The 23,500-nt window shown below is 42.4% G+C and overlaps 1 protein-coding gene, 1 non-coding gene and 1 pseudogene across 2 annotated transcripts in view; 2 read left to right on the top strand and 1 right to left on the bottom strand.

The window, feature by feature from the left end:
• Positions 1-451: 451 nt before the first annotated feature.
• Positions 452-1,003, top strand: LOC125106058 (40S ribosomal protein S24-like; annotated as a pseudogene).
• Positions 1,004-11,848: 10,845 nt separating this feature from the next.
• On the bottom strand, positions 11,849-11,920 carry TRNAD-GUC (transfer RNA aspartic acid (anticodon GUC)). Its single transcript has one exon. It is a non-coding gene; the product is annotated as a tRNA-Asp (tRNA).
• A 405-nt stretch (positions 11,921-12,325) lies between these two features.
• The window catches only part of LTA4H (leukotriene A4 hydrolase), a 33,014-nt gene continuing 21,839 nt past the window's right edge, over positions 12,326-23,500 (top strand). The window contains exons 1-4 of the mRNA XM_047741666.1: positions 12,326-12,594; positions 18,900-19,030; positions 20,875-20,995; positions 22,791-22,859. Of these exons, the coding sequence (XP_047597622.1) occupies positions 12,436-12,594; positions 18,900-19,030; positions 20,875-20,995; positions 22,791-22,859 (480 nt within the window). The 5' untranslated portion in view covers positions 12,326-12,435. The remainder of the gene's footprint in view (positions 12,595-18,899; positions 19,031-20,874; positions 20,996-22,790; positions 22,860-23,500) is intronic.

Raw genomic sequence — 23,500 nt, 5'->3', positions numbered from 1 at the left:
GCAACACAAGCAAAAATGAAGAAAAGTGGGACTACATCAAACTATAAAGCTTCTGCACAGCAAAGGAAGCCATCACCAAAATGAAAAGGCAACCTACCAGATAGGAGAAAATATTTTTAAATCATGTATCTGAGAAGAGGTGAATACCTAAAATACATAATGACAATAACTCAATAGCAAGGAAACAATCCGAATTTTAAAAATGGGCAAAGGATCTGAATACACATTTTCCCAAAGAACACATATAGATGAGCAACAGACACAGGAAAAGATGTTCAAGGTCACTCACCATCAGGGAAATGCAAATCAAAATCAAATTCAAATGCAAATCAAAACCACAATGAGATATCACCTCCTGCCGGTTCAAATGGCTATTATCAAAAAGACAAGAAACAACAAGTCTTGGTGAGGAAGTGGAGAAAAGGGAACCCTTGTTCTTGAACATTTGAACTGCTGGGAGGAATGCAAATAGGATGTCACCACTGCTGAACACAGTATGGAGGTTCCTCAAGAAATGAGAACTACCATATGGTCATTCTCTTCTCCTCCCTAGCTGCTTGAAGCTCGGCCGCTATCATGAATGACGCAGGAACTGACCCAGACCAGGCAGTTTGTGACCAACCAACAACTTCAGAGGAAACAAATGCTCATTGATGTTCTTCACCCCAGAAAGGCAACTGTACCTGAGACAGAAATTCGGGAAAAACTAGCCAAAATGGACGAGAACATACCATATGTCATCTTTGTATCTGGATTCAGAACCCATTTGAGTGGTGGCAAGACAACTGGCAAAGAAAAATGAACCCAGCCATAGCCCTGCAGGACATGGCCTGTGTGAGCAGGAAAAGACCTCAAGAAAACGGAGAAAGGAACGCAAGAACAGAATGAAGGCGGTCAAGGGGACTGCCAAAGCCAGTGTTGGTGCTGACAAGAAGTGAGATGGAGAGTGGACAACAGAAGGAGCAAAGATTCTGCAGTGACTTTATCTGTGGTGATCGTGCAGATTTGTCACGAGAGGATTAATAAACTAAGAACTTGTTAAAAAAAAAAAAACCAGAACTACCCTATTATCCAGCAATCCCACTTCTGGGTATTTATCCAAAGAAAATGAAAACACTTAACTCGAAAAGATAGAGCCAGCCCCGTGTGCATTACAGCATTAGGTACAATAGCTGGGATGTGGAAACAACCTGAGAGTCCATCTGTGGAAGAACGGATAAAGAAAATGTTCGGGGTGTGTGCGTGTGCGTGTATGTGTGTGTGTAATTCAGCCATAAAAGGATAAAATCTTGCCATTTGCAACAACAGGGATGGAATTTGAGGGCATTATAATAAGTGCAGTCTGGCAGAGAACAATAAATACATACCATATGATCTCACTTATCTATGGAATTTAAAAAAAGAACCCAGGCTTATAGTTACAGAGAACAGATCAGTGGTTGCCAGAGGTGGGGGTAGCAGGGGAGAGGCGGACAAAATACATGAAGAGGGTCTAAAAGTAAAAACTTCTAGTTATAAAACAAATAAGTCATGGGAATAAAATGCACAACATGGGGGCTATAGTTAATAATTCTGTATTGAATATTTTAATTTTTCCTAAAAGAATAGATCTTAAAAGTTTTCATCACAAGAAACAAATCTGTAGGGGCACCTGGGTGGCTCAGTGGGTTAAGCCTCTGCCTTCTGCCCAGGTCATGATCTCAGGGTCCTGGGATCGAGCCCCGCATCGGGCTCTCTGCTTGGCAAGGGAGCCTGCTTCTCCTTCTCTCTCTGCCTGCCTCTCTGCCTACTTGTGATCTCTCTCTGTCAAATAAATAAAATCTTAAAAAAAAAAACCAAATCTGTAACTATGTACAGTGAGAGATGTTAAGGAGACTAATCGTGGTGCTCATTTTGCAATATATACAAATAACAAATCTTTGTTGCACACCTGAAATTAATCTGATGTATGTCAGTCATACCTCAAATTTTTGTTTAGAAGTTTAAACATGCGTTCATATGTCTCAGGCACTTAGAATAGGGCCTGACCCATAGGAAACGCTTAACTAAATGATTAAATAAAACAAAATGCATTCGTTGATTAGTGCCCGAGCTCAAAATAATGGCCTACTACTTAGTGCAACTACAGATTTGGTTCATAAAAAATCCCAACAAAAGAACAACAAAACTTTACCTTTCTCATGATCATTTATACCGATAACATTATACATCATATACTCTCCCATTCCTTCTCATACAGAAATTCCCCGCTAGCCAGTCAGACTGTTGGCAAGATGTTATCCCACAGTTCCACATTTTATAGGAAATGTAGTTTCTCTTTCCGGCTTTTGTTGCCTAAAACATCTAATATTGCAGATTTATTTTAGCATAACGTTGCTCAATTTAGCCCACCCAGCCTCCTGAGAAAATCTGACCCAAACAACCAGGAAGAGAGACATCGAACAGGATGTACACACGACCCACTCTACTTTATGATCGTTTCTTAAATGTCAGGCTCTGAAACGGGGTCAATGGTTTGTTATTCCTAGATTCCGTGTGACATTTTCTTAATTAATTATTTCATTACTGTGTACATGTTAGGGACTTTGGCCAGATAGCCTCATTGGATTTCCTTCTTTGGAAACCCTCCAACCTCCACCCTTAAGAAACAATGACTTTTGAAATGCTCTAAGCAAGAGGAAATACATCTTATTTGCAATGTTTCATGCAGTGGGGTGAAGAAAGGAAGTCAGAAACTAAGGCTTGTGGTGAGATCAGAGGTCAAGGCCATGCTCAAAAAGGATGTGCTCTGGGGTCACACTCCCTGGGTTTGAGCCCCAGCTCTGTTTGTTCCAAGCTAGTGACTTGAGCGAATTACTTATTTATCAGAACCTTGGTTTCTTCCTTTGCAAATTGGGGTAAAAATAATGCCCACCTCATTGTAGTAGCCAGCCCCCCCAAAAGCCTCCTGATATTCGTGTCTTTGTGTATTCACTCCTACTGTATCAGGGTCGGTCCGGGGGACCAGTCAATTATGAGAAGTGATCATATGTCCCTTTCAAAACTCAGTTGAAGCTGCAAAGATAACTTTCTGGGGCGAGGGTGGGGGGAGCTATTTCTTCCCCTCCTAGGGGACAGAAAGCCCTGATGAATCCCCACTCTGATCACTGGGCCGGGGTGGCACGGACAGGACACCCCCAGGGCACATAAGCCTCTCGGGTAAAATGTGATGGATTCATTCTCTGGAAATACATCTAGGGTTTCCAGAAGTGTGAGCTTTTTTTCTGCATTTGCCTTTGGTATCTGACTAGATCTTCACCATTAACGTCTTTGGAATTACTGTTCCTTTCAATTACCATGCAAACTTCCAAAGGGGGAGAGAGGCGTATATGCAGGCAGTCATTTGGGTACAGGCAGAAAATATTAAATCTCTAGTTTTGTTTATATAAGAGGTTGGCTTTGCAAGAGATGACTTGTGAGATGTAATCATAAACAACTATACTTCATTCTTCTACTTTCCCTTTAACTTTTATCAGTGAGCTGGCATTTCCTTTGCTCAGGGCCAAAGCCCTCTGCAGGCTCATGACTTTTCTGGGCACCCAGGTAATTCAAAGTTCTATGGTCACGTTTCACAAATTGCAGCCTCAATGCCTAAGGTACAATGTAAGTACGAGTGAGCAAAGGAAAATGGCAGAACGAATGCTTCTGTTCCAAGATAAGGTGGCCAAATTGATTTAACAAACAAAACGAAACAATGATGACCAAATCAAATCTGACAGGGAGGTAGCTCCCTGCCATGCAAAACAAAATTATTAAAATGGTTATTTAAAATTCAGGATTTATATTCACTATCATTGACAATGACCCCTCCTCTCAATGTATCTTGTGCCATGAGATATTCATTAATTACATTAGCACATAGTAGAGGATTTATAAACAAGCAAAAAAAAAAAAAAACCAACCCAACCCCACATTTATTGAGGGTGTACCCCTCAGTTTGTTTGTTTGTTTGTTTAAGATTTTATTTATCTATTTGACAGACAGAGACCACAAGTGGGCAGAGAGGCAGGCAGAGAGAGAGAGAGTGAGTGGAGGAAATAGGCTTCCTGCTGATCAGAGAGCCCGATGCAGGGCTTGATGCGGGGCTCAATCCCAGGACTCTGGGATCATGACCTGAGCCAAAGGCAGATGTTTTAACCCACTGAGCCACCTAGGTGCCCCCACCCCTCAGCTTTTATGGATACCGGTTGGCAATTAAAAAAATGAAACTCCTGCTTTATGTTTCCATGCAAGCTTCACTGCTTCCAGAAAGATGCCCACAGACCTCTCCATTGAACTCCTACAGCTCTTGTGGACAGGCCTGCCTCAATACACTTCAATGATTCAGTCTCCCACTTTGCTCTCTCCCGGTTTCATTTTATGGTTTTCATTTGCCCAGGAAGGTTATGAACTTCCCAAGGACAAGCCAACAACAAGGACAAGCCAACAAGCATGGATATGCTACTTGCTACCCACGAAAGGGGTCTGATCATACCACAGAGGTGTATTATCGTCCACTAGGAGTTCCACTTTCTTTTGGCCTAGAGTTGGGGAATTATAAAATTATCCTAGCCCAAGAAAGACAAGGGGTGGAGACTGGGCGGGAGGGGGGGAGGGGAAGGGAGGAGAAGGAAAAATTTTTTTAAAGCTCCAAAGAATCTGGATGATTTGCTCTGTTTGATTCCTTCAAGAGCAGAAAAAAGCCAAAGCTATCACAAGAGATGGCGTAATTTCTAATTTTCTATTATTCTAGTTAATCTATTATTCTATTCTATTATTCTATTATTATATGATTCTTCTTGGACATAAAGAGGAAGCATTTGAGGACCAAGAAATTGTGAAAATCTGGAAACCCAAGCTCTCTTCAACAAAGCAATAACCTCAGGCTCCACAGGGCATCCTTCCTTCCTGCCATCCCTCTTTCCTTTTTTCCGTCCTCCCTCCCCTCCCTTCTTCCAATCTTCTTCCCATCTACTGAGGCCCCACCGTCTTTGTCCTGAGCTGGGTGCCCTGAGAGAGTTGAAGGAAAAGCAATGTATGCCCAAGAAAAGCTTGTCACTTCAACTCCTTTTGGGAACAGAGAGAGAGTCTGAAGGAAACAAACGGGAACCATCTGGAAGGGCAAGGAGTATACGCAGTTGATTCTCCTTATTTGCAGCAATGACGCTCTAGTAAGTCGTTGTGAACACGGAGTGAGCTGGAGAGGCGGGAACTGCTGCTCCCAGGGGAAACACAGTAGGGTTCTGTGAACTTTTGGTTGCACTTCCCAGTCAATACATGACCTTGTTTTATGTGTGTTTCTATCCAAAGCACCTCATCGAATACACAGTGGATTCATGACCGTCACACTCGCGGCCCACCATACTTGAGTCACGCCGGAAGGAAGCTTAGCTGACACGTGTATGCTCTCCGTGGGCCACAGCCCTGCCTTCCTGTGCTGAGGAACACGGACAGCACTTGAGCATTTGCTTAGAGGACATTTTAAACAGTGAAATGACCGATAGAAAGCACGAAAATGTGAAAACCATGATATTAAAGAGACCACGAAAAGGACACTTGTTTACAGAAAAAAGGCAGAAACAAGAAGGCTCAGCTTTGCCTTGTTCAACCCCAGCTGAGAATGGGAGCCTCGGGCCGCTCAAACTCTTCCCTGCTCTGTGTGTGCCCGCAGGTGACCACGAAAGGGCTGCCAGTGTTGGTTCAGGGGTAACAAATGCATTTTAGTGAGCAAATTGACGGATATGAAATCTGCAAAGAATGAGGGCTGACTCGTGTGTGTGTGTGTGTGTGTGTGTGTGTAAAGTTCCTGTTCAGAAAAATTAAGGACCAGCAGGGGAGGGACAATACATCAGGGAAAATATTTCTAGAGAAGTGGGAGGTGGGGTGGGAGATAGGGAACAGAGGTGAGAGGAGTGGGCAGGGAGCCCCTTCTAACCCTGTGACCCAGGGGGGCAGGGTAAGGTGCAGCTGTGGGAAAGGATGTAGAGTCTGGCGGGAGAAGAGGCTGCGCTGGAGGCCGGGAAGGGAGGCGGAAGCCAGGGCGCGAGGTAAGGGGAAGTGCATGGCTCCTCTCCAGAAACACTGAGACACACATCCACGGAAGAAGGTGAAGAGTAAGTCAGCTATGGAAGTCTCTTACATGAGTTTGCTCAACGGCAAATACCAAGCACAAGAGGCCTGTTGTAAGAGATGACAAAATTCTAGTTAGTTCCTCAAACACAAATCAGTAGGTGAGAGGAATGTTCCAAAGGAAAGCCTTTGAGGTTGGTCTTTGCTGCAAACCTATTTTACAAGCAAATACCAACAACCTGCTATGTTGGCAAATGAGCGAAACTAGGCTCCAAGCCAGCCACCCCGAGACAGAAATACGGCTTTTGAAAACAGTAATGGCACTAGTGAAACCCCACTTAGGCTTTAAGCCATCAGAATAAATGGTGTAAGGACCTGCTCTGATGAAACACCGTCGGGGGCTCAGCGGGAGGAATGTGAGTCGAGTGAGAATCTCTGAGTCAGAAAAAAGCCCGCTAGAGCCGAACCTTACAATCAGGTGTAACTAGAAAAGAAACAGTAGTGACTGCGTGTGAGAGGGGGAGAAAGATGATCTAGATCACCATTTGTGAAGATTTCTTTTTTCCTTGTAACTTGAAAACAGCTTCCCTTCCTGCTTGAACCAGCATCCCTGCTCTGGCTGGGAGCTCTTGGGTCCGCGTCCATGATTACAGAGCCAGGGTTGCTGCAAGGAATGATTTTTGGCTTGGTGCAGCGGTCACAAAGCAATGTCACCTGGCGTGAGGGTTATGCTGTCCAAACTTCAAAGCAGCACATCAAAACCTGGCTGTTATATGTTCACCAAAACATGTGCTCTGGAAGGCGCACAGCAGCACCATTCATGACAACTCAGAACCCCAAATCACCCTGGTGTCCATCCACAGTGGAATGGGTCCAGATATCTGGTCTACCCACACATGTAACACTCCACGGCAATGAGAATGCATGACCTACAACGATATGCAACAATCTAAAGGAACCTCGCAATTATAATGAGCTGAAGAATCCAGGCATGAGAGCACTTACTGTACATTTCTGTTTAAATAAGGGGAATCTACCTAGCAAATCAGGTAGGAGTTCTACGTGGTTGGAAGTCAGGCAGGGACTGCCACTGGGAGCAAGGTTTGCAGAGAATAGAAGGGAATTTGAGGGGGCCCTAGTGGGGTCCCGGTAATGCTCTGTATCTTATCTGGGTACTGACTGCACTGGTGCGTGTTCAGTTTACGAAGCTCAGTGAGCTAGACACTTACGAGGAGTGCACTTTTATGAGTGGATACTATGCGTCCATAAAGAGTCTGTAAAGTAAGTGTTTCCCATTAGCAAGAGGACAGTAAAGGGTATTTTCTTTCTTTTTTTGAGATTTTATTTATTTATTTGACAGAGAGAGGGAGAACAAGCAGGGGGTAGTGGGAGAGGGAGAACCAGGCTTCCTGCTGAGCGGGGAGCCCGATGTAGGGCTCCATCCCAGGATCCTGCTGGGATCATGACCTGAGCCGAAGGCAGAGTTCACAAGGCAGCTTTCTCTGTGCCCCAGAGTCAACAAAGAATAAAGCACTGAGTAAAAGGATCCCTGGGGCCTCATGGGAAATCTCATTTATTCATTTATACCTTTGTTCATCCATCCAAAGAACATGCTCAGAGAGGGAAAATATTTCATCTGGAAATTCAGGACAGGCCATCTCATCAGGGGGAAGGACAAATAGGCCAACATTTACATGGCCTAGTAGGTGCTGTGTTGGAGTTGACAGAGGATAACAGGAGTACTGATTTGAGGATCCAGGGCCAGAACTCCAAAAGGAGTCCTGACATGTCTTAGAAACTCTTGAACTGAATTTCCTCCAATCCCAAAAGTATCGTTTCAGCCTCTAAGGCAGTGGTTTCATTTAATATGCACACTGATCACTGGGAGTATCTTACTAAGATGCAGATTCTGATCCAGCAGGCCAGACACGGGTCCTGAGATCTGTGTTTCTGATGGGGCTTTTAGGAGACACTAACACTGTGGTCTTGAAACCATACTTGATGTGCAAAAGAGAGACGGTCATGTGACCAGCCATCCTATCCATCATGGCCTGATAATCCATCCAGTTCAGGCTAGTGGGCACCCGCAGAGGAACAAACAGCAAATCGTTGTGGGAGGCTCTCCAGATCTAGCCTGCTCTCAGTCAGGATAGGGGTCAGAATGGGGGGAAGGCGTGGGGACAAGTGGAGAGGATCCCTTATACTATTTTACTGAAGTGGAAGAACTTTGTCTTGTGTTCCTTTTATCTCTGCCCTCCCCAGCTGCCCAGACCTTTTCTTGGCATGAACACACTAGAGATATGCATAGTAAGTATACAACTCTTGCACAAACAAAACCAGATTTAACAGAAAAATGGAGAAACGGGTCCGGGCTGCCTCAATCATTTTGTGAGCTAAACATGAAAAAAAAAAAAAGAGCTAAAATAATTTCTTCCACTTTCTCACCCATTGGAAGGGCATCACATACACCTCTGTTCTGTTAGGACATGAGACTCTACTAGACTCCTGCCCAGATAGGAGGGTGGGGTGACAGAGTCCTGGGAGGGAAAAGGAGAACTCTTTCCAGGAAAGATGGGGGCTGGATGGGGATTCAAGCTTAAGGAAGAGCAGGAGAGAGCTGAGATCTCACACAAGCTGTTTTCAGCTTGACTGAAACCTGGCATGTGAATGTCAACCCTGCAGAGCTAGACATGATGGAAACAGGAAGTCATGTGTTAATGCACCTATTACAATTTCCAGAATTTCCTAAATACAAATATATTTCAAAAAATATATTTCAGAAAGATGATCGTTGCAAACTCTTTTAGAAGTCTATTTTGGCAAGATCTGTTTGTTTCCCATGTCTTAGTTGCTTCTCATTTCCCAAGTCTCCCTAAAAACTCTTGCTAACAAAACAAGGAATAATATGTATTAAAATTAACAAAATAGACAAAATAAAAACCCATAGAAATAATACTGGCAAACACGTAATAGATGATCACAATGCCAAGCACAACCCTAAGCACTTCACGTACTTTATCTCATCTCATCCTTTCAACAGCCCCATGAGACACAGGCATCTCAGTTTTTCCCCCAAAAGGATTGAGGCTTTGCAGTGGTTTAGTAACTTTTCCAGGTGAGCAGTTAAGCCGGAATACTTCCTGTTCAAATGGCTGTGTAAATATATGTATACTTCTTTTTATAAAACTTTTATCAATCATTTTTATCCTTAATAAAGTCTCCTTTTGTATATAAGCTCTGATATTATCCTTATTTTATAGAAGCAATGGAAAACTTCATTTTTTAAACTTTCCCAATCCACCACGAGATATGAAGGACACTTCTATTGTTTGTGAATTTCTAATTTTGTACACTCTATATTTGGGTGTCAGCGGGATCTTAGAAAATAATTGCTACTGTATATCTGTCTTTTGATTAATCTATTAATAAATTTGAGGCATTCATTTGCAGCTGCCTGTGACTATCTTTTTTTTTTTTTTTAAGATTTTATTTATTTATTTGACAGACAGAATACAAGTAGGCAGAGAGGCAGGCAGAGAGAGAGGGGGAAGCAGGCTTCCCGCCGAACAGAGAACCCCATGCAGGACTCAATCCCAGGACCCCTGAGATCATGACCTGAGCCGAAGGTAGAGGCTTAACCCACTGAACCACCCAGGCGCCCCTGCCTGTGACTATCTTCTTAAACACACTGGCATAAACTCTGTGGGCTCCTGGTAGTCAATAATGGAAGTCAATGATATTGACATTCTTTTATTAAGAAAAACAAATTATCCTTTCTCCATAAGGAAGATCATTTGATTGTGTATTCTTTGACTAAATCAAGTCTACTGCACCATGTTTGTCACCCTTGATTTAGGAACATCTAGAATATTTTTAGGCCTCAAAAAATCTATGCAAATATCAACCACATCATGGATTCTTAGGCCATATAAAATTCAGACTTTTGCATTTATAAGACATTGGATTTCATGGTTTGGCATGTTTTAATTTTATTTTGTTTTCCTTTGCCTTGCTGGGGCCAACACCTGGACACCCCCTTACATAACATCTTTTTCTGTTACTGGAGCCAGATTTCATTGTTAGATCATTTTGCTACAGAATGGAGTTATGGAGCACTGGCCAAGGCTTAAGTTATCAACTCCCACACTTCTTAAATCTTTAATTTTCTCTAGAAACCCTTTCATCCCTATATCTAAACATGTTAAAGTTTCTCTTTCCCTAAAGAAATAAAGAACACTTTCTTAATGCCATACGCCTCTCTATTCCTCTTTTGTCTTCCTTTCTCAAATTGGCCAAACGTCTTGACAGAGCAGCCTGTGTTCTATTACCCTCTTCTTTTTTATTGCTTAACCTATTGCTCTCTGGCATCCAGCTTCCACAAAACTTCCACAGAACTCAACAGAGCCACCAACTTCCCACATCCGCCCCCATTGCTGAATCCAAAGGAGGCTTTTTACTCCTTATTTTAATGGTCCTCCCTGGATTTAACATTGCTGATTGGCTCTTCTGAATTTATTTCATGAGTTCTTCTTACTCTACTCCCCCCTTCTGAAAAATTTCAGCTTTACTGAGCTACAATTGACAAAACTGTAAGATCTTTAAAGTGTACATTGTGGTGATTTGATATATGCATACGTTGTGAGAGGACTGCCTCCATCCTTCAGCCTTTTTTTGTTAAAAACTCGTGCTCTCCCGGAGTTCAACCTATTTTCACTGCTCTTCTCTTTACACATGCTACTTGGTCTGAGCTCATCCATGGTCATAGCTTTACCTACCACATTACGTGACCTTCTCAGATCTACCATAAACTTCCCCAGAGCATGGACTTAAACATCAAGTGATTCACAGACATCTCCACTTGAGTCCCATACGCTCTCAAACTTGAATGTCCAAAATTAAATTTACATCATCCCCACCTATATCTGTCCTCTTCAGATGGTCTCTGTCTCTGGTTAATGATTGCCCACACACCGGAGTCAAAAATCTGAGAATCATTTTAGGCTTCTTAATCTGTGTATCCATTTATCTCTTAAATATTCCTTCCATTCCCCTCCTTTTCTCTATCTTTACTTATTCCTTATGTGAGGCCACCACATCTTCTTCCTGGACTATTAACAGTTTCCTAACTCACATGCTTCTGGTTTTGATAACTCCTATCCATTCTCCGAATGAACTACCAGTGTTCTCTGGATGACATGACTCTGACCATGTTCCTCATGCCTTTAAAATTCTTCAGGGGGCCCCCCATTCATGAATTCAGGATTAAAGATCCAACTATTTGAAGTCCTCTGAGGCCAGCCCTCTTCCAGTCTCTACAGCTTCAACTCTGAGGTCCCATCCCCAAAACAAATCATCCTTCAACCCTTCCTCACCTTCTGAAAGGGCCCCAGAGCTGAGCTAGATGTCCCAGCTCTGCACTCCAGTGTTGCCACCAGCACATACTCCTATAACAGAATTCTCTCATTACAGTATATTGAAATGACCTTCCTAGGTTTCTAAAATGGGAATATTGGCTTATTCAGTTTTTGCTCTCCAGGGCCTGGAAATGTACGTAAGTAGCAATAAAGAAAAATTTGTTGAACTGACACAATTTAGCGTATGTTGGGTTGCCAACATGGCAAGCCAGTAATGAAACAACTCTTAAAATGTAAAGTTGACAACTAATTTGACTTTCTTTCTTTCATATTAACTTTTAAAACGTTGGGAGAAATATTTACATCACGATTGTCGCATTGCGATTAAAACAAAAGCTTCCCCGTGTCTCCCCGTCGGGGAATCGAACCCCGGTCTCCCGCGTGACAGGCGGGGATACTCACCACTATACTAACGAGGAACCACACGGAAGCCCGGCCTCCGACAAGGGTTTTATTGCTTATCACCCTCCCCCGCCCTCACTTAGCTGCCATCAAAGTTTCTGACATTCTTGCATTGTTATTGCAACGTCCACCGAAGTCGAACGAAACTAAAATGGAAGCATCCAGTTGTTCTCCCCGTTGCACTTCTGATCACTTCCGTCGGCCCACCCATCCTCCAGCTGCCCCCATTGCCCTCCTCTTCCTCCTCCTCCCCTTTCAGGAATGCTCCCAGTCCTCTCCGCTCCCCTCCACACACACACACACTCCCAGGAAGCAAAGCGCACTCCTTCTCGCGCTGCACCACGGAACTTGTAGTTCCATCCACGCTATACCTCGCTCTTCTCTCACTTTACGAAACTTCCCTTCCCGGCGGGCGTCACGAGTCGGTCTTGCTCTTCTTTACCTCCCTCCTTCTCTCCTCTACCTCTCAGTCGAGTAGTCTGGCAGCTGGTTTTAGACTGCGCATCCGCGTGCGGAGAGACTCCCCAGAGCCATGCCCGAGGTAGTGGATACATGCTCCTTGGCCTCTCCGGCTTCGGTCTGCCGAACCAAGCACCTGCACCTGCGCTGCAGCGTCGACTTTACCCGCCGGGTGCTCACCGGCACCGCCGCGCTCACGGTGCAGTCTCAGGAGGACAATCTGCGAAGCCTGGTACGGTGGGACGCGCGCCCAGTGCCCGCCTCTCCCCGGCCGCCTGCTTCTCGTCCCTCACCCCGCTGCTGCCCCTTCCCAGCCCCACGTTCGGGTCTGCCTCGCGCATCCCTCGGTGCCCCTCCGCAGCCCGCAGCTCATTATTCCGCACCTCCCTTTCACCCTCACTCATTTCTCAGCCTCCCCTTCCTCGGCCCCCACTCACCCTATATCGCCTCCTCCCAATCCCACTTCTGTCTCTGCGTCCCTTCGTCACCCGCTGCATACACCTCAGTGACCCCTCCTGCACCCCTCTCGCCAGACTCCCCTCCTCAGTCCTTAGGCACAGTCTAGCGCCGCATCTACGTCCTGCCCTCATCCAGCTTCAGGCTTCATTTTAGCCCGAATCCTCCCTTCCCCGCTATCCTTCCCAACGCTAAGCCTCCTGTGGCCTCCCCATTTCCTTGGCCTGCAGCCCGGAACTCCCTTCTCGGGCCCCGAATTTCTTCCAGTCCCCAGCCCACCTTCCTCAGGCCATCGTCTCATCTAAGTCTCAGACCGTATGCCCTGTCGATGTTGATCCGACCCTTTCCTCCCAGGCACCTTATTTCAACCCGCACTAATGCAGGATCGTACCCCTCGACCCATCGGAGTCTGTCCTCAGTCTCTCTACTACCCATTCTCAAACCCCTCTCCACTGCTTTGATACTTTCAGTCTCTGCTAACTCTAGATGCAGCTCTTTTTTTCCCAGGATCGTGGTCCTTATATCTTTATCACCCTTCTCTTCTGTTAATGTAATGAGGGTGGGCCATTCAGGCTTTCTAAGCATATCTCAATACAGTGTATTACATAGCTGGTTTCAAGGAGCGAGTAATTATTGCGCTTCTTAGAAATAGACTTCTACAACATCGCTAAGCCACTTCAGTGATGAAAAACTTGTTTAGATTTATGGAATGTTATTAAATTATTTTCTCTGTACAACATAACCTGTTTTCAGTGTTCTTACTCAAAGTGATAGTATTTAGATTGTACCTTTCACCTGAAGGATTTCATAGGTGAGAATTTCGGAAATAAGAGGGACAGCAAAAGACCAGCCACAGTGTATGGTGCGTAGAACATCGTGATACCTACTTAAGCAGGCCATTAAGCAACCTAATCACTGAATGTCGTAGGCTTGGTGGTGGGAAATCAGTGGGGTCAATTAATTGGGCATAATTATAAGTTTAGATAAGAATTGGTGGTTCTCTTGACTCCTTGGGTCATAGGCGTGTATTCTGAGTTCATTAATATGAACTAATAGACCAGGTAACCTACCCTTTGTCCTTTAACATCTTGCTAGACTAATGCCGATTTGAAAAGTTGGTCGACTCCCCTATATGTTGATATTTAATCACCAAGAGCACTACAAGGAAGAAAATAAGGTATTACAAGCAAGAAGATAACCATTTCCCTGTAGGCTGTACTTTGGTCAACTTGAAGTACCATGCTATCTTTCATTGCAGGCAGCTTTGCCCAGACAGGATTGGCCAAAGTCCCATCTCAATGAGATTTCCCTTTTTATTATAAGAAAGTAGATTTTGATAGTTTATTACTATTTAGTATGACCTTGCACGTTCACCTGTTTTGTAAAAATAAAGGTTTAACTCTGATCCTTGAGGAAGCAAGGGATAAGATGCCTAAATTTTGAAAAGAATGTGCCTTCAGTGGCCTAATCTCAAAGCTGCCCATTGTTTTTGCATTCCCCACATCTTGAGAGAAGACTTTCAAATCCTGATGTGTGGGTGGCATGTCTGTTTGGTAAATTAGAGCCTAGAATGATAATAATGTTAGATTTTATAGAAGGAAGGCTAGTTTGGTAGAGTGACATCTGTTTTTAATTGTTTGCTTATTTGTAATGACAACTTGAGGCCAAGAGTTGGGTTTTATTTCTTCAAATTCAGCTTCTTTCCTTCACTAGATAAAGTCTCTTGAAGGTATGACTGTTTCATGGCTCTATCAGGTTCTTAGTATGGCACCTGCCATGTGGAGGACACTCAAAAAGTTTGATGAACTAATGGATGAATTCAATTAGAGTGCAGTGCCTAAACCTTAATATGGGCCACACTAATAATAGTGCTAACAGTGTCTTGAAGGTGAGAAAACACCATACCTCACCACCACAAATAGAGAGGACCTAGTGGCAGTGCTTGGTGAGGACATCAAGTGTCCTTGCTGTCTCCATTCTTGAAGTCCTTGAAGCTGGGGAAATGTTGAAGGAGCTCTACTAGGACTAAATCCCAGCTTTTCTAAAAATCCTTTTGAAGTTTGGGTTATTTGCGCTCAAGTTCAGGATTCTTTGGTGATAACTTCCAAGCATTTGTTTCTTTTATTGAAGTTTGCAACGTTTTTAGTTCTGTCAGCTGGTGGCTCAAAGAGGTTTTAATGTCTTGGCCAAGATCATATACTAGTAAGTGGCAGAAGCCATGAAGTGAACACAGATCTTTCTGACTGCAAACCCTTTAGTGTTCACTAGAGCTGGAAACGAAATTAAAGTTTGGTTTTGATTTTGGTTTTAAAACCAAAACCAAAACCAAACTTTACAGGGTGCTGCAATTTTAAAAAAAAAAAATTTTTTTTTTTAAATTGCAGCACCCTGCAAATAACAGAAAATGTAAATAGAGACATAATACTGAGGACTAAAGCTTTTTTATTTAAGCCATGCTTTGTCACAGAAAGAATTTGAGTCTGTTTAAAACAACATATACAGTTGGGCGCCTGACTGGCTCAGTGGGTTGAGCTGCTGCCTTTGGCTCAGGTCATGATCTCAGGGTCCTGGGATCGAGTCCCGCATCGGGCTCTCTGCTCAGCAGGGAGCCTGCTTCCCTCCCTCTTTCTCTGCCTGCCTCTCTACTTGTGATCTCTGTCAAATAAATAAATAAAATCTTAAAAAAAAACATATACAGTATAATTAAAAATAACTTAAGAATTCAGAGGAAGAGAGAATAAGGATCGGGAAAACGAAACACATAGCCCAAGGGAAAAAGAAGTGGGTTGGGAGGCTTACTTGAGCTTCCCAGCAGCCTGTGCAAAAAGGGAATTAGTTATATATTCCATGGCAATTAGCCAGCTGCTTAGATGTGTTTTTTGGGGTGTTATTCAAAGAGGATACTGTGAGATACAGTAAATTATATCCCTAGTAACTTCCTACTATTGGTAGTCTGTTTCCTGTAACTACTTCTGGTATCTCGGCCTTACATATATAGTTGGTATTCAGTGAAACTTTGTTGAAAAGTACTAGTTCCAACTTTTCAGCTACCCAGTTTTCTTTTTTTTTTCTATCACTGTTTTTGATCAATTGTTTAATAACATTTATTAGTGAAATTTGAGGGGGAATTTCTTAAGTTATTTGAGAATGATAGTTGAGGTTAAGACTTGGCAATACACAGCTTAAACAGTGCATTTTTCTCTTTTCCCTTGGCTCAGGATTTGCTTAATGCATTAATTGATACCTACAATTTTTTCAGGCACTGTGCTAAACTCTGGGAATGCAAGCCTAAGTAACATTCTACGTCTTCTTAAGAACCCTCCATCTAATAGAAAACACATACCATTCTAATGTGGTACAGTAAATGCTAGAGGAGAGATTTGGACTGACTAATAAGTACGGAGGATTTGAAACGATTTTAAAAAAATAATCAAGACAATAATCTGGCTCTTCCTTTTTTTTTTTTTTTAATATGTGTTCAAGTCCCTGCTTTCAATTCTTCTTTTTTTTTTTTTTAGATTTTATTTATTTATTTGACAGCAAGAGAGATCATAAGTAGGCAGAGAGGCAAGCAGAGAGAGAGGGAGAAGCAGGCTCCCTACTGAGGAGAGAGCCTGATTTGGGCCTTGATCCCAGGACCCTGAGATCATGACCTGAGCTGTAGGCAGAGGCTTAACCCACGGAGCCACCCAGGCACCCTAATCTGGCCCTTCTGATTTCTGATTAGATTAGAACAGTTTAGGCAATACAGATAATCACATATGCCCCTCTGGGAAATGAGTCAGTTGATTCATCCTGTGGTTATAAGAGTAGTATAACATGAGAAGTTACAGACATAGATATTGTAATCAAGTTTCTAAAATAAGTCCGATAGCCAGAAATAGATCCTGGAATATGAAGGGCAAAAGGAGGAACCCTATTCTTAATAAGATGTAGACCTAATAAAACCAAATATTCTGAATATGCAAGTGCAAGAAGCTAAGTCAGTTCTACTAATTTAGAGTAGCAATCGTTGAGGTACCCCTGAGAGAAAGTTAACCCGAAAGGAATAATTACCTATCAGAGGGAAACAGGTGGCACCCCGAACAAATTTAGGTGCTTTTAAAAGAAAAACAAAAAAACAGAATGGAGATTTCTTTCTGCCCAAATACTGCTGACTGTAGAGAGGTAGGAATCAAATTAATGATTGCCGCTGTAACTTTTCCTGAGCTTATCGTGCAATTAACTAACTTGAAAGAGAGGCAGCCGGCCTTCTAACTCCCGGTGCTATTGCCGGCCAATTTCAATAGAAAGATGCCAGAGGTAGAGAATCCGCATCACATGTAGTTCTAAGGCAGGGTATGACCGAGAGCGGTGGTAGAAGGAAAGAGAAGAAAGTCTAAGGACGGTGTGAAAGAAAAACGTGTTAATTGGCCATGGGGCTTGGGAAAGGGATCAATTGTGGATTATTTGAATATCTCAAATCTTAGGTACCTTGTGGATTCTGTTAACGGAAGGGAGAAATCAGCAGAGAGAACTGAGGGGACATAAGGCTAGCTTTGTTTTTAGAATTTTTAGAAGGCCACTGACTATGAGGCAATATTGCCCATGGAAATGTCAAGCGGGCAACTAAGATCCAGCGGCAGTCCTGGGGAAGGGATACCAGCCATAGAAACAGACCATACTCATCGGCAGAGAGGAATTGATTGATGATACGGGATGAGCGAGAACTAGGGAGTGTCGGTTATGGTAAGAAAATCCAGGGATCCAGGGCACCTGGATGGCTCAGTCAGTTAAGCCGCTCAAGATCCCAGGGTCCTGGGATGAGAGCCCCACACAGGGGCCTCCCTGCTTAGCAGGGAGCCTGCTTCTCCCTCTGCCCCTCCCCCTGCTCACGTTCTCTCTCAAATAAATAAATTAAATCTTTTTTAAAAAATCAAGGGATTGAGGCTAGAACATTGGGACAAATCCATTTTTAGCTAGAAAGGAGTCAGGTGGGGGTGGATAGCATTAGATGAGTAAGAAAACCATTTATGTGTAAAGTCAAAGAAGCCATGGAAAGGACTTCAAACAGATGGTGTGGCCTATAAGGGCTATGAAGGGATGGAGATCCAGATGACTGAGCAGAGAAGACCTCTTGATCAGGAGGCATGCCCTACCCTTTCAGTAGTAGAGTTGCTGCAAGCCAGACTGAAGAGAGGGAAGGAGGAGAAATTGATGAAGAAGTGGAAACAGCAGCCACAGTTTGCCCGTGGAGTTTAAGAAAGGGATGAATAGTTATCAGGGCAGAAGGATCAAGAGAAGTTTTAAACGTAAGATGGAAGATGTGTTTAGGTTGTTTGGAAGCAGTCTTACAGCACAGGAAGATTGAAGATTCTAGAACAAGAGATGAGTTGAGAGATAGTGAAAGGTATGGTCTCTAGGGCTCAGAGGATTTCGGGGGATGGAAAACATTCAGATGCTCGCTGCCACTCCTCTCCTGCGTAAAGCAGGAAAGTCTTTAACTGTCCTTAATGGGCCACAGCAAGTAGATAGGCTCTCAGTTTTCCATAGGTCTTTCAGTTGGACTTGGCACACCAGGTCAGGCTTTTTCTATATACATAACGGTAATGTACAGCCCACTTGTTTTAAATTTCGGATATATGAAAGTACATAGGAGCTGGACTATATGAATTCCAGGAAGAAATATATGATTAGATACATCAAGGATTCATGATGAAAGAAACTTAAGTTATAGATTTTTTTTTTTTTTTTTTTTTGGCAGGGAAGTTTTAGGAGACAGGAGCAAAGACATTCTAAGTTAGATTAGACTTATATTTAAAACCTTAAATTTGTGTGACTATCCCAGAATTACCTAATTATCATTTATACATATATGCAAACTTTAGAATGAAAAATCTTTCGGGAAGCATAGAGTCCCAAGAGATGGGACCTACACTAATATTTGGCTCCTTTAATTCTTGTAATTTCACTCTATTTTACTTTCTATGAGCAACTAGTTCTATTCTGTAATCATTATAGTTAACCTCTATCTAATATTACTTTTCTCTGGTATATACTAAGCAATTTTCTTATCATTTAAAAATACTAACTTAATTCTAGACCTTGGATACAAAGGACCTCACGATAGAAAAAGCAGTCATCAATGGACAAGAAGTCAAATATACTCTTGGAGAAAGACAAAGTTACAAAGGATCACCAATGGAAATCTCTCTTCCTATTGCTCTGAGCAAGTATGAATGTTATCCTTCTCTTTTATATAACTAAATGATGGAGAAAAATGTTTTTAATTTAGACAGTTTTCCTTACCTATTTCTAGTTTGTGTGTATGTAGTAATTGGTGCTCTTACTGATCTGTTCAGATTAAAGCTTATAGTGAAAATCATGTTCTTAAGACTCTAAAGAAATTCGTTGTATGAAATACTCAAGAATAGGACTTTTGATAACTGTTACTTCTTTACTGATCATGGGAGTGATCTAGAGTGATGATGGGAGCATGCCATCTTAAGGAGGCATTTCAGGATCTAGGAAGTCCTTCCAAGCTGCAGTTTTCACTTTTTCCCCAAAGGCCGGCCACTTTTATTAATGGGATAATGACAGTGACATACACAGAATGGCTTCTGTGTACCAGCCTTAAGCTAATGCCTTAGACACATTCCTTTTTCTTTTTTTTTTTTTTAAGATTTTATTTATTTTATTTGACAGAGATTACAAGCAGGCAGAGAGGCAGGCAGAGAGAGAGAGGAGGAAGCAGGCTCCCTGCTGAGCAGAGAGCCCGATGCAGGGCTCAATCCCAGGACCCCAGGATCATGACCTGAGCCAAAGGCAGAAGCTTCAACCCACTGAGCCACCCAGGCGCCCCAACACATTCCTTTTTCTAATTCTTATGGTAGCCCTTTGCGGTTTGATTTCCATTTTACAGATGAGGAATGGGAACTTCAGAGAAATAAAGTAACTTACTCAAGAAAGAGGCAGCCACAATTGTCATATTGGGAGTATATCCCACTCCTTGATAAATTAGGAAAGGAAAAAAGGGTGGAAAACCATCGGCCTAAAACAAAGGTGATCGACCCCGCCTTTCAAAGGCCAATGTTTTCATGCCTTTCTTCCTGTTTAAGAAAGCAAAGGGCAGGCTGCCTGGGTGGCTCAGTCAGTTAAGCGTTAAGTGTCTGCGTTCAGCTCAGGTCATAATCCAAGGGTCCTGGCATCCAGCCCCACATGGGGCACCCTGCTCATGCTCATTCTCTCATGCTCTCTCTCTCTCTCAGATAAAATAAATAAAATCTTAAAAAAAGGAAAAGAGAAAGAAGGGAAACACCCACACATAACTTCCTGACCCCATTCTACAGATCAAGAACGCCGCACAGAGTGGCCGAGTCATTTGCCCAGTTCACAGCACCACCAGTAGGTGGCAGAGTCAGGATTCACACACAGGCGCGCCGCTCCTCTCCCCTGCTCTTTGCTATTTCCTCATTATTGGTGCTGCTCAAACTATCTGGGGCCAAGGACCAGTTCTTGTTGTTTCCAATCTGTCACAGACCCATTCTTTTACACAATGCAATAAAAGTGAGTTACTAGGAGGAAGAGATTAAAAGCAAGCACCCTTTTTTTGATCCCTAAGATTCAACAGACATTAAAGTGACTCTAAAAGCTTCTAAATGCTTACTCTCCATTTCTTGACTGGTCCCATACCCGTTTGCAGACCAGTACTACTCTGTGTCATGCTCCAGCACCCGCCGCTGTGTGGTAGTCAAAGTTCCAAAATTCTTTCTTCCACTTTCCCGCTGTCATGAAAGATTGCGTGATACCACAGGTGCAAAGTGTGTGACACATAGTGGTGTCATTGACGAATATGGGTCCCTGTTACGTCTTCTGAAGCACTTAGAGCAATAGCGTAGAAGGCAGCCAGAGGTAGCCATCAGGTAGGAACTGAGGACCCAGCATTCCTACAGCTGACTTGCCATCAGTAACAAGACCTTATCAATTATTATCTATATCATTTAGTCTTTGTGTTATGAATTCAAACTTCAGTTAGATTGAATTATACTCTACTAATGTATTTGTTTGTTGCATACAGAAATCAAGAAGTCGTTATAGAAATTTCTTTTGAGACCTCTCCAAAGTCTTCGGCTCTTCAGTGGCTCACTCCTGAACAAACTTCTGGGAAGGAACACCCCTATCTCTTTAGTCAGTGCCAGGTAAAAAAGATCTGGAATGACTTGTTGTACAAAAAGACTCCCAGCACAGTTTACTGAAGCAAAGTGGACAGTGGTCTTATGGATACTCGGGTCTTCCCTAAGACAACGTTTTAATTTATGTTCTAAAAATGATATGCGGGGCGTCTGGGTGGCTCAGTGGGTTAGGACTCTGCCTTCGGCTCAGGTCATGGTCTCGGGGTCTTGGGATCGAGCCCCGCATCAGGCTCTCTGCTCAGCGGTGAGCCTGCTTCCTTCTCTCTCTGCCTGCCTCTCTGCCTACTTGTGATCTCTCTCTCTCTCTCTGTCGGGTAGATAAATAAAATCTTTAAAAATAAATAAATAAATAAAATAAAAATGATACGCATTTTCATTGATACCTCATTATTAACACATTCATATATCACTTTTAAAAAGAAACGCCCTTCAGTTTGAAATCATGTCCACTTAAAGTGGACTGTCTAGGTCATATTTCCTGAGTGGGCACTCAAGAAATCATTATAAAATAGAAAGGAAAAAATTAATAAGATGAAAGTAATAGGTACTGGTTATGAAAAATGTTAACAGTAAAGAAATGGAAAGTGAAAGGTCAGATTTTTCAATCTTCTCCACACACTGTTGCCCAGAAGTAACCATCACTGAGATAGGTGTGCAGCCATTTCCAGATTTTCCTTATACTTTAACAAATGTATATGGTATGTAAACATATTAAATGTACAATTTAAACTATTTCTGTTTTCTCTTTAAAAACTAAGAATAAAGAATCCTATCATTAGAGACAATCTGTCACAAGGGTAATACATATTAAACTACCTTCTAAAAGGGGAAAAAAACCTAATTCTGTTAGTAATTAAATAATTTACAATTAAAGGAACTCATTTCATTAAACACTTACTGAAGTTTTTATTAGGTACTTTGCACAGTTAATCCTCTCAGTATTCCTAAGTGATAGACACAACCTTAGACTCAAATGTAAATAGGAGTCTAGATGGTATTGAGAAAGGCTGTTCTTTTCCCTCCTTTTCTTCTTTTACTTTCAAAGTTTGCTGCAAGATTGGAATGTCAAGCCTCTAGCAACACTCCCCACGCAGTTCTCCTCAGAACATGGGCGTCCCATTAGATGTTAATAACTAACCAGAACAAGATGGTTTCCTGTTAAAACAAGTGTAAGAATTCAAACAGGTTTCTTTATTGTGGGTCTTTTCAGTCTCCAGGAGGCTAATGCTCCAAATGATTCTGTAAGACAGGAATGTAGTATGCATGGTTCTCAGTTTTATTTCACTAAAGAGCCCTTTTTTTCCTCGGGGTCCCTAATAGCATCTCACTGAGCACTGCTGTTACTCAGGGCGGTGAACAGGAAACAATGCTTAACATTGCTTCATGCTTCAACTGAACTGTGAGGATTGACCGTACATTAAAATGGGAAATCAGGGGCGCCTGGGTGGCTCAGTTGGTTAAGCCACTGCCTTTGGCTTAGGTCATGATCCGTGGGTCGTCGTGGGATCGAGACCCGCATCAGGCTCCTTGCTCAGTGGGGAGCCTGCTTCTCTCTCTGCCTCTGCCTGCTTGTGCTCTCTCTCTCTCTAATAAATAAATAAAATCTTTAAAAAAAAATAAAATGGGAAATCAGACTTTTCTATCCACAAGTCTATTTTTGTTCCTTCAAAAGAGCTGAAAAAAATGTGAGACATATTTTTTAAAAAGAACGTGTCTAAGGGCAGTGCTGCAATTTTAATGATTTCTTAACTTGATCTATAAGAAAGGGGAATAGCTTTTTCTTTCCCCTCCCCCTTCCCAGGCCATCCACTGCAGAGCAATTCTTCCTTGTCAGGACACTCCTTCTGTGAAATTAACCTACAGTGCAGAGGTAAGTATCACAAATTATTAACCAAATTAAATGACTCATGTAAGTAAATGTGGTATAAATGATAAGCAGAGTGAAGAGTTGGATTTTTATAGTTAGTAATATTTTACTTAATTAAATTCTACATGAAAAATAACAAAGAAGCTGTGGACCTCATTTTGCATCTCTCTTTTAAAAACTTTATTTTTAAGTAATCTCTACACCCAACTTGGGGCATGAACTTATAACCCTGAGATCAAGAGTCACACGCTCCAGTGACTGAGCCCGCCAGGTGCCCCTGCATCTCTCTTTCTAAAGGCAGTTTTGAACATTTCTAAAATATATAAATTCAGCCAAAAAGTAAGAGGAAATGGGTACTATTCTGATTTTAAAGGGAATTCAGAATAGCAGATCTTAAGACAAAAATTTGGGGACAATGCCTTTTAACTTTTAAAAATTAACATTTGTAGGATTATAGGTTCTACAAATGCACTCTATAGCCACGTGAACCTCTGTCTAGGTCCCCTAACAGGCTTAGATTGCAGACTTACCTGAACGTTTCCACCTGATTCTTGTAGGTACTGCTAATCATTTTACAAAAAGGACTATAATAATAAGTGAGTCCTAACTAACTAAATGATACTAAATATATACCTACCTACATA

The sequence above is a fragment of the Lutra lutra genome, chromosome 8, assembly GCF_902655055.1.
Source record: "Lutra lutra chromosome 8, mLutLut1.2, whole genome shotgun sequence".
Classification (NCBI taxonomy): domain Eukaryota; kingdom Metazoa; phylum Chordata; class Mammalia; order Carnivora; family Mustelidae; genus Lutra; species Lutra lutra.
This window is presented reverse-complemented; position numbering and strand designations above follow the sequence as displayed.